Below are 15,778 nucleotides of genomic sequence, written 5' to 3' on the forward strand. Positions count from 1 at the left end.
ATGGACATGGAGGAGAGGCTAAAACCTTCTTGCACTGTGGCCCCCAGTCGTCATCTCTGCCAGTCGAGGGAAACTGATCTCCGTCCTTTGTTCATTCATTCATGACGAACCTCTCACATTACACCCTCACGGTTCCACTCACACGGTCTCTCCTCCTTCTCTTTCTCCCTTGAGAAACTGCTTCTCAAACATAAAATTACCCCTCGTCTTTAAAAAACACAGAATGTGCGTTCCAGAGATGAGATTGTGTGCAAGTGCAGGATCAGCATCTCATTAACTGAACACTGCAGTTTTTTTTTTTTTATGTCTTTTAATTGCGGCCTGCAAAAGGGGCTGGGATCACAGCATGTTCTGAGGAAACCCAGAGCATCGCTACAAGATGCCAGAATTCTAAATCTATTTTAATCCTAATCTCATCAGTAGAGTTCACTCTGCTCTCTGGTCCCCACATGACCTCTGAAATTAAAATCTGGAGCTTGTAATTTTACAACTCGCCCAAGACGACTAGAAGCAGAGGGAAATATCTTCTTATCTCGCTTTGGCTGCACAAAAGAATTTCTTTGCAGTCTCCTCACCACCAGAATGAGTTTGAAACAGTATGTGAAGCATTCAAAGTTTTTTTTTTTTTGTCCTTAAAATGGTACTGAAACAACCAAAGGGCAAAGAAAGTAAGAAGATATAAATCTTTTTAATCCCTATTTTTAATGTGTGCTTCTACTGTATGGCTGGCTTTATATCTCCATGAGGGATTCATCAGTGTTTTTAAGTTTCACACATAATAGCTTCAACAAGATCAGAAGGATGACAAAACAAAATTCCCCACCACACATATGAAAATAACTCAAATTGAAGTCCTGTGTGGAGGAATGTTCATGTTGAGATCCTGGATATCACCAGTGTTTGCCTGAGTGTGAGCGAAAGACTAACCTGGCCACTCATGAGTCTCTCATGTAAAATAGATGAGCTCAGTACGACCGTGTTATTCTAACCCTGCGGGAGAAAAAAAGAGGGATGGAGGGACGGAGAGAAAGGAACAACACGTGAATAATTGAGCCCAAATCAGTTTAGTGACCGTCCGTCCCTTCCTACTCTCAGTCTAATGAAGTCAGTGCCGGCAACTGGATTCTCCAACAAACTCCTGCAGTGCAGAGACAGAAATATATGACCTAGGCCATCTAAGGGGAACCTTTTTTGTGGTGAAAACTTTTGATCGTCTCTTCTACATTTTGGGATTGAAGAGGTTGTTAGACTCAGGATGATCATGATACCATGGTGGCCCAACTGCTAGGGCTGGCTTTTCTGTTTCTACCTGTCAGCTTGGTCACCTGTGCAACTCAAGGTAAGTGTTTTACAGTCTTAAGATTAATTTGTAGTTTGCAGAGAGGCAGCAACTAACTGGTTTTATAACCTGATTTGATTGGCTTCAGAGGAATATGTTGTCGTTTTGTTGAACAAATTGAAGATTTGAAGTAACCTACAGTATGACACTGGACAGTGGAGGCAGGTTTTGGTATTTCAAACTCGTTTCAGAACAATTCATCCTCCAATATTCTTTTCATGTAAGTAAATAGATAATAAACTAAAACTTTTGATAAAGATAACTTAAGTTTGTTATCATTATTTATACTGAGGAGAAAATGTAACAAAAACATTGTCTCCTTGGAGGCAAAAATGACAACACTGTTTCGAAGTCTCTTCACTTTCTGGACAACACATTTCTTGTTTCTTTTTCAACACATGCACTGATACCTACATATCTATAGCTGGACTCAAACCGACAGCTTTATCAGCATGGTCAATTTTATGGACATGCAAAAATTCTGAGCATCAACAATTAAACACTGAAAAGAATTGTGGTATTGATTGTTTGACATGTGATGAGTTGTTTCTGATGTAATCAACAACAGTGGGACATTTCCCTCAAAGTCATTATTTATTGTTTTAAGCCATTCTGTAAATTTGTCATACTTACCTACATAAATATTGAATATTGTGACATTTATTTAAATCATATCACCCAAACCTATTTCTGCTGACCGCTTGGTGAAATGTTAAAAGAGAAAGATAACAGCTATGAAAGCAAAAGATGGTTTATAGACTGAATATGTCTGGAAAAAATAATTGGACTAATCCCTTATTAAACCTTCAGAGTAACTTGCTGTGTAATCAACCCTGTAATTGAACACTGACAGGGCACATGACCCGACCATCTCCTTTTCCATCACACACACACACATTTGGCTGCATGATTGTGTGTCTCCTCTTCCTCCTCCAACAGTGCAAATCAATTCCAACTGGGAGGTGGTGTATCAGGACATCAGTGTGTATGGCGTGGTGGGAAAAGCGGTGATCCTGGAGTGCGGCACCACCTTACCCGACATGTACATATGGAGCTTCACCAAGCCGGGCACTGAAGCTATACAAGCTGTGGTGTACGATTTGGGGAAAGGAACCAGGATCCAGCAGCTGGCCCTGACTCTGGGACAGTTGACAGTCATCTCAAACAGTGCAGCTGTGAGCATCGAGAATCTGCCTGTGGCTGCACACGGCCTGTTCACCTGCCAGGCCTTCTATGATATAGAAACGGACCCCAAAGTAGTCTACCACTACGTGCACCTCACTGTCCGAGGTAAGACTTCACTTCTTCAGACGTAGGGGTGTAGCTAGGAAGTTCTCAACTCTTCTACCCCAATATCCCTATAAATTAGTTATTCCATCTTTTATTAATATCTGCATGTTTCCAAATCTAAAGTTCAACTAATTATTGTCGGCCATTTTGGATTTTACAAACAACTACATCCTTAAGTAATAAAACCAAAACAACTTTGAATCAAAAGAGTAAACATCCTGGACAGATAAAAAACTTTCTTCCTCTGTCAGCTTGTAGTCCAACAGGCTACAGTAGAAAATGTAACATCTAACGCGATCTGCTAAATACATACACAATACAAATACATTTGCCAATACATTTACTGGTTAATGGTAATCTACTCACACCTCCATGTTGTGTGTCTTTGTCGGGAATTCAGTTCCAGTCAGTAAGCCTTACCTCCTGATGAGTGATGTGTCTCCGGTGGAAGGATCGACCATGTGGATGCGCTGCAATCTGGAAAACGGAACTGGACCGATCCAGTATGTGTGGCAACACGAAACCCGCACAGGCAACATATCCACCTTTGCACAGGGGAACACCAGCTTGATCAACGTGACCGATGTCAACCGAAACCACACTGGCTGGTTCCGCTGTGTGGCCAGCAACAACGTCAACAGCGAGAGCTCTAACCGGCTATGGCTAGACACAATTTGTGAGTTTTCTTTGGATGCTTTGGGGTTTGCCAACTTCACAAAATAGTTGCATTCTAAGCTTTTAAAAACACAGCACATGTTCATAAGTAATATAAATAGACTACTGAGCAAAATATATTTTTCTAGGAGTAGGTGAAGACCAAAAACACCCGTATCTTACATGTCCGTGTCCATCATTAATGTGTCGTGCTAATATCTTTTCTTCTCAGTTGGCCCAGACATTCCTCAAATAGACGTGACTCCATACAGTATGACAGAGCGGGGATACTCAGCCCTGGAGAGAGAGACTGTTGCTTTACTCTGTCAAGCCCAGTCCAACCCGGCCAGTCAGTACGTCTGGTTCTACAACAACTCCCAGGTCTACACCGGGCCGCAGTTAACCATCACCAAGATCCTCCGCATGCACACTGGCGACTATGCCTGCTTGGCACAGAACACGTACCTTAACACCCGCTCCAGAAAAACCATCAGCCTGACTGTCTACTGTGAGTCTGATATCTAACCTTGGTCCATGCTGTCAACACTTTGACTCCACCGCTGATCTCTCTACTCAGTCCTAACCTGTGTTCTTCTGTCTCTGTACTGCAAATGCCAAGGAGTGTAAAAGAGTAATGACACCTATCCTGTTAACTAGAAACCTCCTTTGCTTCCTCTGTTTTTCTGTTTTAAACATTCACCTTTGTCAATTCTCTTATTTCAAGCTCTGTTCTCACAAGTTTTCCAAACACTCCCAAATATCTTGCAAATGTACACACACTCGTACACTTACACAACAAACGCGCAGCAGAGTGTGGAGGTACTGCAGACCTATTCTCCTGATCGGGCTGTCTGGGATGTTGACGGGATTCTCTGTCAGGTACCACGCTGTGATGTCACAGCCATGGCAAGCGCTGGTTGGCTAGAAAGCCGGTGCTTGCCATTTTTCACTAATGTTTGATTTTTGCTGAGTTTCTGCTGTTCTGTCAGTTACTCAGATGATGTATCTGATTTAACATCACCCAAGAGAGTCAGAGTACATTGCCTATTCATATGCATCTTTCGCAACCGAAAAGACAAGTTCTGGAATGAAAAGCCCATTGCTCTTCTATAGCTGAGGTTCATACGGTACCAAATATCCTAACTTCTTTAGCCCCACTTGCCCTGTCTTTTGCCCCGATGCACCCCCGCTCTGCACATCACTAGCCTGTCATGCTGCACTTTATCTCCACAGACCCGCCCGATGGCTCCCCCTCCTGTTCTGTGCAGCCGGCTCTGAATCACACCTCGCTGAGACTGCTCTGCTCCTGGCCCGGTGGTTTCCCCTCCGCCTCCCTCGACTGGAGCGAAGACCTGAAACGACTGGGACAGGAGGAGGCAGACACGAGGCAGCAACCAAATCCACTGACCAACACTGCCCTCTTGCTGCCAGCTGAAGGCCTGACTTCCAACAATAGCTTGTTTTCATGCATGGGTTCCCACCCAGCTCTCAAGCAGTCGATAGCGTGCAGCACGCGCTCATGTAAGAAACACAGAGGAAAAGTGACAAGCAGTTTTTTTTAAAGCTCCCTGATCACCAAACCTGTGACAACTCTCAACTCTTTTCCTCCATCAGATGTTCCCCCTGCAGAGCCAGTGTGTTTTGCCTATGTGACCAACAACAAGCAGTATCTGATGCTGTCCTGCTCCTGGGATGGAGGGGCCCCAAAGGCCTTGGTGTGGTGGGAGGGCCCAGGTGATCAAGGCAAAGGCGGAGAAGAAAACTCCAACATCCTGATCCTTCGCTATGGCACCGCTCGCAGCGAGAAGCCCTACACCTGCCATGCTAAACATCCTCTCCTGGGGCAAACCAAGACCTGCAGGCTCACACTGGGTCAGTAAACATTTTGAATATCACCTCACAACAAATTGGAGACATGGCTTGATCATTGATTCATTTAATATTCATTCATCACATGCAGAGGCTCCTGTGTTGCTGACACAGCGCAGGGTTGTGTCTGTGTATGAGGGGAGTGATGTGCAGCTCACCTGCAACCTGAGAGCCAACTATCTCCCGGTCAGTGAAATCACCTGGTTCAACAATCAGGGTGCGGACACCATGGACACCTCCAAGTACAATCTCCTGCGAACATCTGCATGGGCCAATCTGACTGTGAGAGACACGGATGAGACTGGAGACAGTGGCGAGTACAGATGCACCACCTCCAACGCAGTGGGAGGAACTGAAATCAATGTCACTTTAGTGGTCAAGAGTAAGAAATCCTTATATTTGTCAATCAATCACTTCACCACAAAGTTTGACAGTCTGGGAAATGCACTTATGCATTATCTGCTGTCTTCTGGGAAGTTAGATTAGAGGATTGAGACCGCATATTGATTAGCTCAGTTTAGCATATAAGACAAGAGGAACACTGGCATACAAACCTTGATTGTACCAATGGCAAGTTTTGGTGTATAATATTTAATATGCTAATGAATGAGCTTTAAAGGTGCTGGTAGGTCGATTTGTTTGCAAGGAGCAAGGCTGTACAGCCTTTATGGTAAACTAAGCTAACCAGCTACTATTAGCGCCACTGTATACTGCACAAACATTATCAATCACTCTTCTAATCTAAATTTTAGCTTAAACTTCAAAAAGCATTTTCTCAAAAAAGATACAGAGCTTACAGTGAAGGTTGGAGTCTGAGCACTGTCTGTCACAATCCAGCTGTATTCACACCCATAAAAGCTCACAAAGGTTTAAACTTTTATGTTTGACCTGATGGTGGTGCTATAATAAAAATGAGGACACCAAAGTCCATCTAATAATGATGTTTGCTGCCATCCATCTAATGTAAATTTTGACAGACCATATCAACATGCACAAACTGACAGGCCATACAGAAGTGCGAATTTCTGTTTGGTTACATTTTTGCTCTCCCTCAGGGCACCCCATGCCACCCAATGCAACCCTTATCAATGCGATGTACAACAGCCGTCAGCGTACCGAGGTGGAGCTGGAGTGGCAGGTGCAGAGCGAGGAACCCGGAGGGTGGACGGGTTTTGTCCTGGAGCACAGATGGGTGTCAGAGCAACCCGGGAGGAGAGGCAGCAGCAACGACTCCAAAGACGAAGCCGAGGATAGGATTGGTCCACCAGCCTGGTACCGTAACCTCATCCAGGACCCCGATGTCAGAAGTCACACAGTACCAAGACTTACTCCCACCACCACCTACCAGTTCCGTGTCACACCTGTCAACCATCGCACCATTGGACACCCTTCGGCACCAAAGACTCCAGGTATAGTACGTAAACATTGTGAAGAAATGTAGTGAACTGAGGAAAGACAGGTGCCGTGGTTGGGGATTCCTTTACAAATCAATGATTTAAGCATCAATGATGCTCTGATTGCTGTTACTTTGACTTTGATGACAGTCTAACCTTTTTTGTTTTCTCTTTGTGTTATCCACGTAGGTGAAAGACTCATACACAAACAAAAAAGCACACTAAACACAATCACACTTGACCTCTTCACTCCCTCCTTTACCTACTTCCTTAACTTTCCTCAAACTGGCCCTGTGTGCTTCTTCCTGTAATTGCTTTGTGAAAATTTTACCATGTATAGAAGGATCTGATTAATTCAGGCCAAATGATTATTTCGGATGCAGAAAGGCTTGTAAGTCAGGTTTAGGGTGGGATAGGTCAGTGGTTTTCAACCCTGCAGGAAAACAGTCCAGTCCATCAACCAGGCCAAGTGAGGCTGCGTCAAACCCATAGAGAATAGAACTGACCATGGGTCACTCAAAGCTTGAGCGGATGTAACATTTTCAAACAATTGTGAATTAAGTACATTTTGTGCCTTAAGACAAACAGACATGGGTTGAGAACCACTTGAAGGAGCTGAAATGTGATATATCAAACACACTGTGCGTTATGTCAGAGGTGTACTGTTTTGCAATGTGTAGCTGTGATGTGTTGCAGCGGAGCCGCGCTCCAACATGTACCCTGCTGTGATCGGAGCAGCTATCGGCGGAATGCTCTTTGCAGCCCTCCTCACGGCTCTGCTGCTCGTGTACGTAATCCGCAACCGCAACAACAATCCTCGTGAGTCCTGCACACAGACACCCGCATCCTAATGGCTTCTATAATGAAGCATTTGTCCCTGAATGTGGCATTGATCTTCTGTGTTTTTCTTCTCCAACAGGGCTTCATGATATGCTGTTTGGCTTGTGAGTAACTGTGTATCTGTCTGTGTACTGTATGGATATTAAGCATATTGTACTGATGTTGACAGCTTACTATGTGTAGATATGCCGTAATAGGTGTTTGTTTCTGTGTGTACAGGCAGCACAGCCAGTCGAGGGAAAACATCAACTTCCCAGAGGATGACGTTGTTGGCGGGTCGGAGGGAGGAATAGAGGAGATTGGTGGATTTTCCAGTCCAGGTAGATTAACCCCCATCCATCACACATTCATATAAATGCCCCCCCCCCCCCCCATTTGGACAAAGAGATTCAAGTAATTTTTGTCGGCTTTAGAAATACTTTTTCCCTTGTCCATTTACAGCTCATGGGCCTACAACTGCAAGAGATGCAAAAAAAAAGGCCCAAGACCTTTTCCATCTTTGTAATAATTTAAAGACTATTAATCAATGTGATTTGGACTTCAATATTTTTTTCAAAACTTTGAAAGTGAAATATTACTGTTGGGGTAGGTAGATAACCAGGTAATGTGGTCATGGCTTTAAAGGAGTGAGATGCAAGATTCGCAAATAACACCCAGAGTAGCTTGGATCAGCCAAACAAAGGAAGGAGTGTACTTTTGTTACGCACAACCTTTAATAAAGAACCATTCTTTTAGCTGTCCACTATTTCAGAGTAATGCAAGTCATCCTGTCATCTCTTCAAGGTCCAACCATGGCTTTACCCCGGGCGTCTTCTCCCCTCACCACCTCGCCCATGAGTGCCACCCCCTCTGCGAGCCAAGGCCCTCCCCCCGGAGACGATAACGAACCTGTCAGCGTCACCATCACCGTCAACGCCACAGGCTCATAATCATTTATCACATACTCCCCCAGTTGAGAAATTATTTTTTTGTTGATGGTTAGTTTGAGACCCATCTGATCTCCACTAGAATACCATATCTGTAACTACAACAATTGGTCCCACCATCATTTGAAGCATCAATTAATTTCTGCATTAAAAAATATATATACCGCATAGCAAACAGAAATGTCCTGCATGAGGTGAACAACTTCTGCTGTTTCCTTATTTAACACTGGGGCTTTTATATTCACATGAATACAGTTTGAGATCTTCACATATCTATCCTTAAAATTATTCTATACTTTGTCACTGGTCATGCTCATTGTGCACATTTACCATTTATCACAGAACCTTTAGTGTGTAGAAGCTCATTGTTTAATAATTTATTCAAGACCTTGGACTGTATCATGTCAAACATAACCAGAACAACTTAGTCTTCTCAAAGGCAGAGAGTGGAGAGACAGACAGACACCCCTGTGCATCCACCCATAGCTTCTTCTCCAAAACAAGTGAAACCTGGCTAATATGACATAATACTTCTACAAGAAAGGAAGTACGACAAAGACACAAGCAGGACACGTTTAAAAACGACACAACGGCTAAATATGTACAGGTTCTCTGTAACGTCCATGGCAGTTTGTTTGTAGTCTCCGGAAACTTTGAGGCTGAACCTACTCATGTGAGTAAAATCTTCTGAGTGCTGATGATGTCACCGAGCTTCTGTTTTATCTTCACAAAGAGTCGTTTAAACTCAAGACCGTCGCCCTGGAAAGACACAGACACACGTCAAACTGGTAATAACAAGTGCTGGGGTGTTGTTGTGTTGATGCTAGTTAACAACAACAAAAAACTTTTCATACAGGACGTTGCTGTGTCTTCACTGATTCTTTTCTGAGTTATTTGTGGTTTAATAGCACATTTTGTGTCTCAACCTTTATGTCGAATGGAGAATTCACATTAAAAACACTTTGAAATGCTAAAAACCAACCTTAGACAGCCTGAAGTCCAGAAGCACTTTGTTATTCATCTCTAGCAAATGGACTTTGAAGATGAGTTTGTTATTGCGCTTGTCGAGTGTGCTCACCGTCACCTGAGGAGGAGAGACATTACATTACATTTCATTTAGCTGACGCTTTTATCCAAAGCGACTTACAATAAGTGCATAAAACCCCAAGGGTACAGACCCAGGACAATAAGAATCAAGAAAGTACAATTTCTTCAAAATAAAGCAAAACTACAAAGTGCTATAAGTATGTGCCATCAAAGTGCTACTAAACTATTAGTTTCAAAAATTTTTAGTGAATTTTTTTTTTTTTTCTTCTTAATCTATTCAAGGTATAGTCGGAAGAGATGTGTTTTTAGTTTTCGGTGGAAGATGTATAAACTTTCTGATGTACGGATGTCAATGGGGAGCTCATTCCACCATTTAGGAGCCAGGACAGAAAACAGTCGTTCAGGTAGATTAAACTGTGCTTGATGGTCCTAAGGAGCTGTAGGATGTGTGTGTGGGTTAATATTGTTCCCAACTGAAACAGATATTCTGCTCGTGTGGTGCACAAGGTGTTTTTTTACTCAATTTCAAAGCATGCAATGATTCTACAATTATCTAAATCCTGTGAGGGCAGATGTACCTGTTTGGTGCAGGTGAGTTTGAAGCCAAGTGCCAGGCTTTCACAGGCCTCTTTCAGAGCAGATAATGAGGCGTCGGCATTCACAGCGGTGAAGAAACGCGTCATTCTCCGCACTAATCTCTGCCAAGGAGACTACACAATAAAAATAAGACAAGTAGTTAGGGCATGAAATAATTGGGGGGGAAAAAGATCCCGAGCCTGTGTTGTTGACATAGATCATCACACTTGTTGAAAAACAAAACACAAACTGATATAGCACTGAGCATGTGATTTACCTGACTGGCTCCCGGTGTGCCCAGTAGCTGACTACCCAGCAGCATGTGCTCCGGCTTGGTCGGCTGGGAGAAGCTGACTTGTCCGTCGGCCTGACTGATTAACAACATGGCTTCCCAGCCACCTGCTGCGAGATCAGGCTGAGAGCTGGAAAACTGCATCCTGTCATCACTGCAGAGGAAGGAACGTGGTGTTGAGATGATGCAAACAAAAGTAAATACAACCTTGAGTTAAGATTTTTTTTTTTGTGAAAGCTCCTGACCTATTGGTTCTGGATTTTAGTCCCACATCTGTTCGGAGAAGTTTTTTCCCTCCTGAACCCAGAGAAGCTGGCGGGTGCTTCACACCTGCAGAGAACCACACACAGAAATCAGACGATTGAACAACAAACTTCAAAATGCAGTGGATTCTGTTTGTCCTGATACTAAAACTTGCCTTGTGTAAACCAGCGATCTTTCATTATGTCTGTGATGGTGATGCGTGCATCTGGACTCACCAGCAGTAATTTGGACAACAAACCTGTGCAGAGCGGATACATGTTAATTAAATTAAATTGTAATACAAAAAAAAAAAAAAAAAAAAAATGATTTTACAAGATTTACTTACTAAGTGGCATTGGTTGTATTTTCTTCCATGGAGACAGATACGTTTTCTTTTGAACCCAGTCTGAAAACTCTTGACAGCTCTCAGAGGGCTGGTCCCATGGTAACTCTATCAAAGAAGCGACAAAACTTATTTCACATCCACAAAATTCTCCCTTCTGTAGTTTGGTATACAAATATAATTTATCAAAAGGTATAGATAGTTTGACAATGTCGTTGACTAGATTATCTTGGAGTGCAATTTGAAGAGGGAAGAACAGGATGGACAGATTCAAGGTTCTTACTATCAGAGCATAGAAGTGGGTATGATACTGTGTCGACCCCCTGTAAACAAAGACTTTGTGGTTTTACCTCCAGCCAGCATGGCAGTGAGGACTATCCCACAAGCCCAAATATCCGCGGGCTGAGCTTTGTACTCTGGTCGGCTGAGAAGCTCTGGGGCCACGTAGGGAAGCGTCCCACAGAGTCGATTCAGAGGACGCTCTCGTCCTTTGAATCGAAACATGGTGGCCAGACCAAAGTCTGTCAGCTTCAGGTTATCTAAAAGGTAAAGAAGAGCAGCAGTTATTTCTATGTAATGTGATATTTCTCATTGTGTAGACATTGTGTTTTCTCACCTTTGTCATCCAGCAAGATGTTCTCTGGCTTTATGTCTCTGTGGGTGATGCCAATACTGTGGAGGTATTCCTGCAGGGAGGTGACTGTGAGTTTAATAACAGCAGAACCATGCAGGAGATCACATCATGGCACAGATTTGTTTCACTCACCACAGCTGCCATTAGCTGCTGGAAAAACTTATGAGCGTCGTTCTCTGCCATCCCCACGTCAGGCTCTACAGTGAGAGCAGGAGGACATTTCAATAACATGAATCAATTAGAGCATTAATAGATAACAGCAACAGACTGGTGCTCAGGCTGATATTGTTTATGAAGTATTGGCTATCAAATATCAACTGCCGCTGTGTAGTTTTTATATGTGGGTCATGTGCATTTATTATATTATATAAAAAAGGAGAGGCAACGATTGTATTTCCACCCATGTGACGGGTAAAGTTTAGATTAAATCAGTTCAAAGAAAAAAATGACTTTAATTAGTTGGGAGTCAGGTATGATAATAAATAGATATTTTATGTAGCTTTATAATCCTGCGATTCTTTGAATTATCTGTAATGTTTTAAGAGAAGACTTCAATCTTTCAGAGATTTGGTTAAACCTAAATGAAAGTAGTCCTATGTTTGCCCCCATCTGTCTCACCGATTCGGTCGAACAGCTCCCCTCCGGTGCAGTACTCCAGGAAGAGGTAGACCGTTGGCCCTTCCTTCCGATGGCCAAAAAACCGCACAATGTTGGGGTGGGTGAGGATCTACCAAACAGCAGGAAATAGCGTTAGGTGCACAAACAGTTTGCATAAATAGGTGCTTTCAGCCAATGTTTCTAGCTAAAATCAATTAGTTTTAAAAGTTGAATGAATTTTTTTAAAGCTTTTTAACCACTTAAAAAACACAGTAACTGGTCAACACACATTACATGTTCCCACTGCAGCCAGTAACCACAGACTGCACTGACCTACCTTATGCACGCACACCTCCTTCTTGACATTTTCAGCGCAATCTTTAGCCTGAGAGGTATCGATCACCTTCACTGCAACCGCCTCCTCCGTCTGCCGGTTCACCAGCAGCTTCACTCTGAGATGCAGGAACACAAAGAGACAAGACGGGTTCCATCACAGAGGACCAGGCGGAAAAGGAGACAGATAAAGGCAGCGGTGGAGAGTTAAAGTTACCTTTGATTGAACAGGGTGAGTGAGTGTCAGCAGCTCAATTTGTTAACTGACTAACTAAACTGTGTATTTGTTTATGTCCACCAAGTAGGGTATGTTTGCACACCTTCTGTTTGGTTGTCTGTGAGCAGGATTACGCAAAAACTACAAAACAGATTTCCATATACATGGGTCAAGGAAGAATCTTTTCAATTTTGTGAGGATCCAAATAAAAAACAAGATCCAGGAAATTATTTTCACTTTCTTAAACAAGATAGCAATAGATGTGGATGAAACTTTGTGATTAATATTGTTTTATTGCCCAAACATGGTTTTTGGTAAACAAAATCAGTGTTATGTTAGACAAAATGCAGATTTATTCTCACTTTAATTTGTGATTATATATATATATCAGATTAATTATTTCCTATTTCTGTCAGAGATAATTGCAGGCACCAAACTGAAATTGTATTTTGTTGCTCTTTCAACTTGACAACTCTCTCAAAATTCCTGTGGAGCGAGCTGCAGGAGTAAGATGCTCCAGGGATTTATTTATGTAATAATCCTACACATCAAATAAAACACATTGCCTCTATCTCACATCTGAAGGTGTGCTGCTATGAACAGTGGAAGAGTAAATAATGTTGTTAGTGATAATAACAGAGGAGGAGTCATACTCTCCGTAGGCTCCTTCTCCCAGTGTCTGCACCAGGTCCCAGTCCTGCACAAAAGGCACCGCCATGCTACAAACACAAACACACACTCATGTATTTTCCTCTTATTTCACTTCCTGCGGACCTGTAAGCTTAATAGAAATTCACCGTTTCCTCAGTCAATGCGTTAAATGTCCCGGACGAATCCACTCAGAGTTAAATAAGCGACTCACCTGTTGTGTCAGTAGAACTTTCTCATGAGTCTGAGGCAGCGACTCTCAAGAATCTGCAACAAAGTTGGCGCCTTGTTTTTGCCCTGTTGATGACTTCCGACATATTCGACACTTCCGGTTGTTCTTCTTCTTCTATGAGGTTTAACGGCAGCTGCCCTCCTCACCGCCGCTCTACCGCCACCTAAAGGTGACTCCTACTCCGACAGGTTTTTACAACGTTCGCGTACACATTTTTTGTCATTTTGCTTCAACGAAATCTTTAAACAACAAAAAAAAACAGTATCTACAATCAAAAAATATTAAATTTAATTAAATTAAGAAAATTAATTAAATTAAAGCCTTCAAAAAGCCAATTAATTTGCCTGAATAATAATAATTCTTACAATTGCAATAGGGCCTCACTGTCTGTCAGTCCCTGTCAGTGAACAGGCCCTAATAAATTAAATTAAATTGAATTAAATTAAGTGCGCAGAAGTGGACATTTTTCTTATGTCATATAATACCAAGTAAGAAATACTTTTCCTTGGTCTACAGATGGAAACTATCTACTATTAAGTGAAGATTTTTAATATATCAAGCTTAAACAGGCCTTATATTCTATATTAATACATGGCACAAAATGTTGGATGCAACAAATAATTACCATTTTGAATACTCTCTTACCAGTGGTGTAGTTAATCCAATAGGAGGCGCTAGAGGAGAGACAATGTTATTGATCTTAGAGGCATGAAAAAATCAAAGCAATAACTCATGAACAGAAAGCAGTTAAATGCAAGTGGGAAATGAAATCCCTATGGAGAATGATTGTATTATAAATCTGAATAATTACAATGGAATTAGAAATCTTCCATACCACAAGACAAAACAAAAGTAGACGTTCAAATCAGCCTATCTGAGTCAATTCCTTCCACGTGGAACATTCAACATGTGTGAGTCACAAGGTGTATTAAAAGAAATAACAACAATAGTGTCTTTGTGTAATATCTCTGCATCAACACAGTGACAAATCCAAACTGTCTGGTCTCTATCAGATGTGACGTCAGTTCTGTGAGAAGCTGGAGACACACCTCACATGAACTGTGAAATCCTTACCACTATTTACAGATTTTTCTAGCAAAACACACAGATATGGATGTGGGCCACTTCAAGCAATGATGCAGATCTTCTGTCCATTTTGTGGCTTGTTCAGAATGGATGTGAGCTTGAAGTGGCCCATTTGTAAAAGAGCTAATGTGGACCAATTATCCCAAAACAGATGTGGGACTTCTTTATCAAACAATCGGTGCTCCAGGCAACATGTAATCTGGATGTGAAGCTAAAGTGGCCCATGTGGTAAATTGTGAATACAGCCCGAATAGCACAAAACAAATTCAGTCCACCTTTGGTTGTTATACAGTATTTCAATCCCTTGTTAAGGAGTGTTAGTGTTCCTGATGTTTCTGTTTCCAAAATATATGACGTCATTTAAATTGATGAATCGATATGTTGGTGTGTGATGCTCGACAGTGCCTCTGGATTTTGGGAAATGATGAAGCAAATATTTGTACTTTGTCTTGGTTTCACAATTTCTTTGTTTTTTCATGCAGCATGTGACTGTGTGTGTACACATGGTGGAAAAACCTGGATCTGTGTCCTATTTATGGTCACACAAACAAACACACACACACACACACACACACACACACACACACACACACACACACACACACACACACACACACACACACTAATAATCAGAATAGTGTTTGGACTGAAATAAACAAATCCCAAATTGTACTGAATTTTGTTAAATCTTCTCACTGTTTGGAGTAGGAGAATTAAGATTTTTTCGTTTTCTTTTTCATGAGTTTTAATATTGAGTATCTACGTCAAGTTACAGTAATATATTTAATAAGATACACACTTAATTATACATGTTTGTCTTATTGATTATAACTCTTATTACTATTATTTATATTGTGTGTTATTGAGGTCTATACTCGTTTATAAAAAAAATCTCTGCAATATAAACCGTGAAGTGCAATTCCATTTACTCTACATATTTCTTTACACTGTATATACTAGTTTAATCACATTTATATATTTTTTTCGATATAGAATGTATATTTTTCTTTCTTTATATTCCTTCAGCTAAGTACTGCATGCTCCTCATGTGTTGTCTTTTGCTGCTATAAAATGCAATTCTCTCCATTGCGGGAATAATAGAGGACTTCTTATCTGATTCTATCTATAATGAAATGGTTAAAACTTTTAGTGGAAAAAAGTTTTCTTTGACATTCACTAATGATCTCCTTTTATTTGTCTGGAAGTTAATAAGTAGCC

At 41.7% G+C, this 15,778-nt stretch overlaps 2 protein-coding genes across 2 annotated transcripts; one reads left to right on the forward strand and one right to left on the reverse strand.

Annotated features, from left to right (window-relative positions):
- The first annotated feature begins 1,269 nt into the window (after positions 1-1,269).
- LOC133970097 (V-set and immunoglobulin domain-containing protein 10-like 2) lies at positions 1,270-8,337 on the forward strand. Its single transcript, XM_062406922.1, has 12 exons — positions 1,270-1,345; positions 2,279-2,629; positions 3,030-3,305; positions 3,516-3,791; positions 4,517-4,804; positions 4,898-5,155; positions 5,244-5,534; positions 6,208-6,561; positions 7,243-7,365; positions 7,466-7,490; positions 7,606-7,706; positions 8,170-8,337. Exons 1-12 carry the CDS (start codon positions 1,270-1,272, stop codon positions 8,313-8,315), a joined length of 2,565 nt encoding a protein of 854 aa, XP_062262906.1. The 3' UTR covers positions 8,316-8,337.
- A 339-nt stretch (positions 8,338-8,676) lies between these two features.
- On the reverse strand, positions 8,677-13,649 carry chek1 (checkpoint kinase 1). Its single transcript, XM_062406923.1, has 14 exons — positions 13,457-13,649; positions 13,248-13,313; positions 12,382-12,496; positions 12,066-12,174; positions 11,580-11,644; positions 11,430-11,499; positions 11,164-11,352; positions 10,817-10,921; positions 10,646-10,729; positions 10,473-10,557; positions 10,213-10,381; positions 9,938-10,069; positions 9,295-9,396; positions 8,677-9,071 (listed from the first exon to the last, which is right to left on the reverse strand). Exons 2-14 carry the CDS (start codon positions 13,310-13,312, stop codon positions 8,982-8,984), a joined length of 1,380 nt encoding a protein of 459 aa, XP_062262907.1. The 5' UTR covers position 13,313; positions 13,457-13,649; the 3' UTR covers positions 8,677-8,981.
- Positions 13,650-15,778: the final 2,129 nt, after the last annotated feature.

The sequence above is a fragment of the Platichthys flesus genome, chromosome 15 (genome assembly GCF_949316205.1).
Source record: "Platichthys flesus chromosome 15, fPlaFle2.1, whole genome shotgun sequence".
Lineage (NCBI taxonomy): Eukaryota > Metazoa > Chordata > Actinopteri > Pleuronectiformes > Pleuronectidae > Platichthys > Platichthys flesus.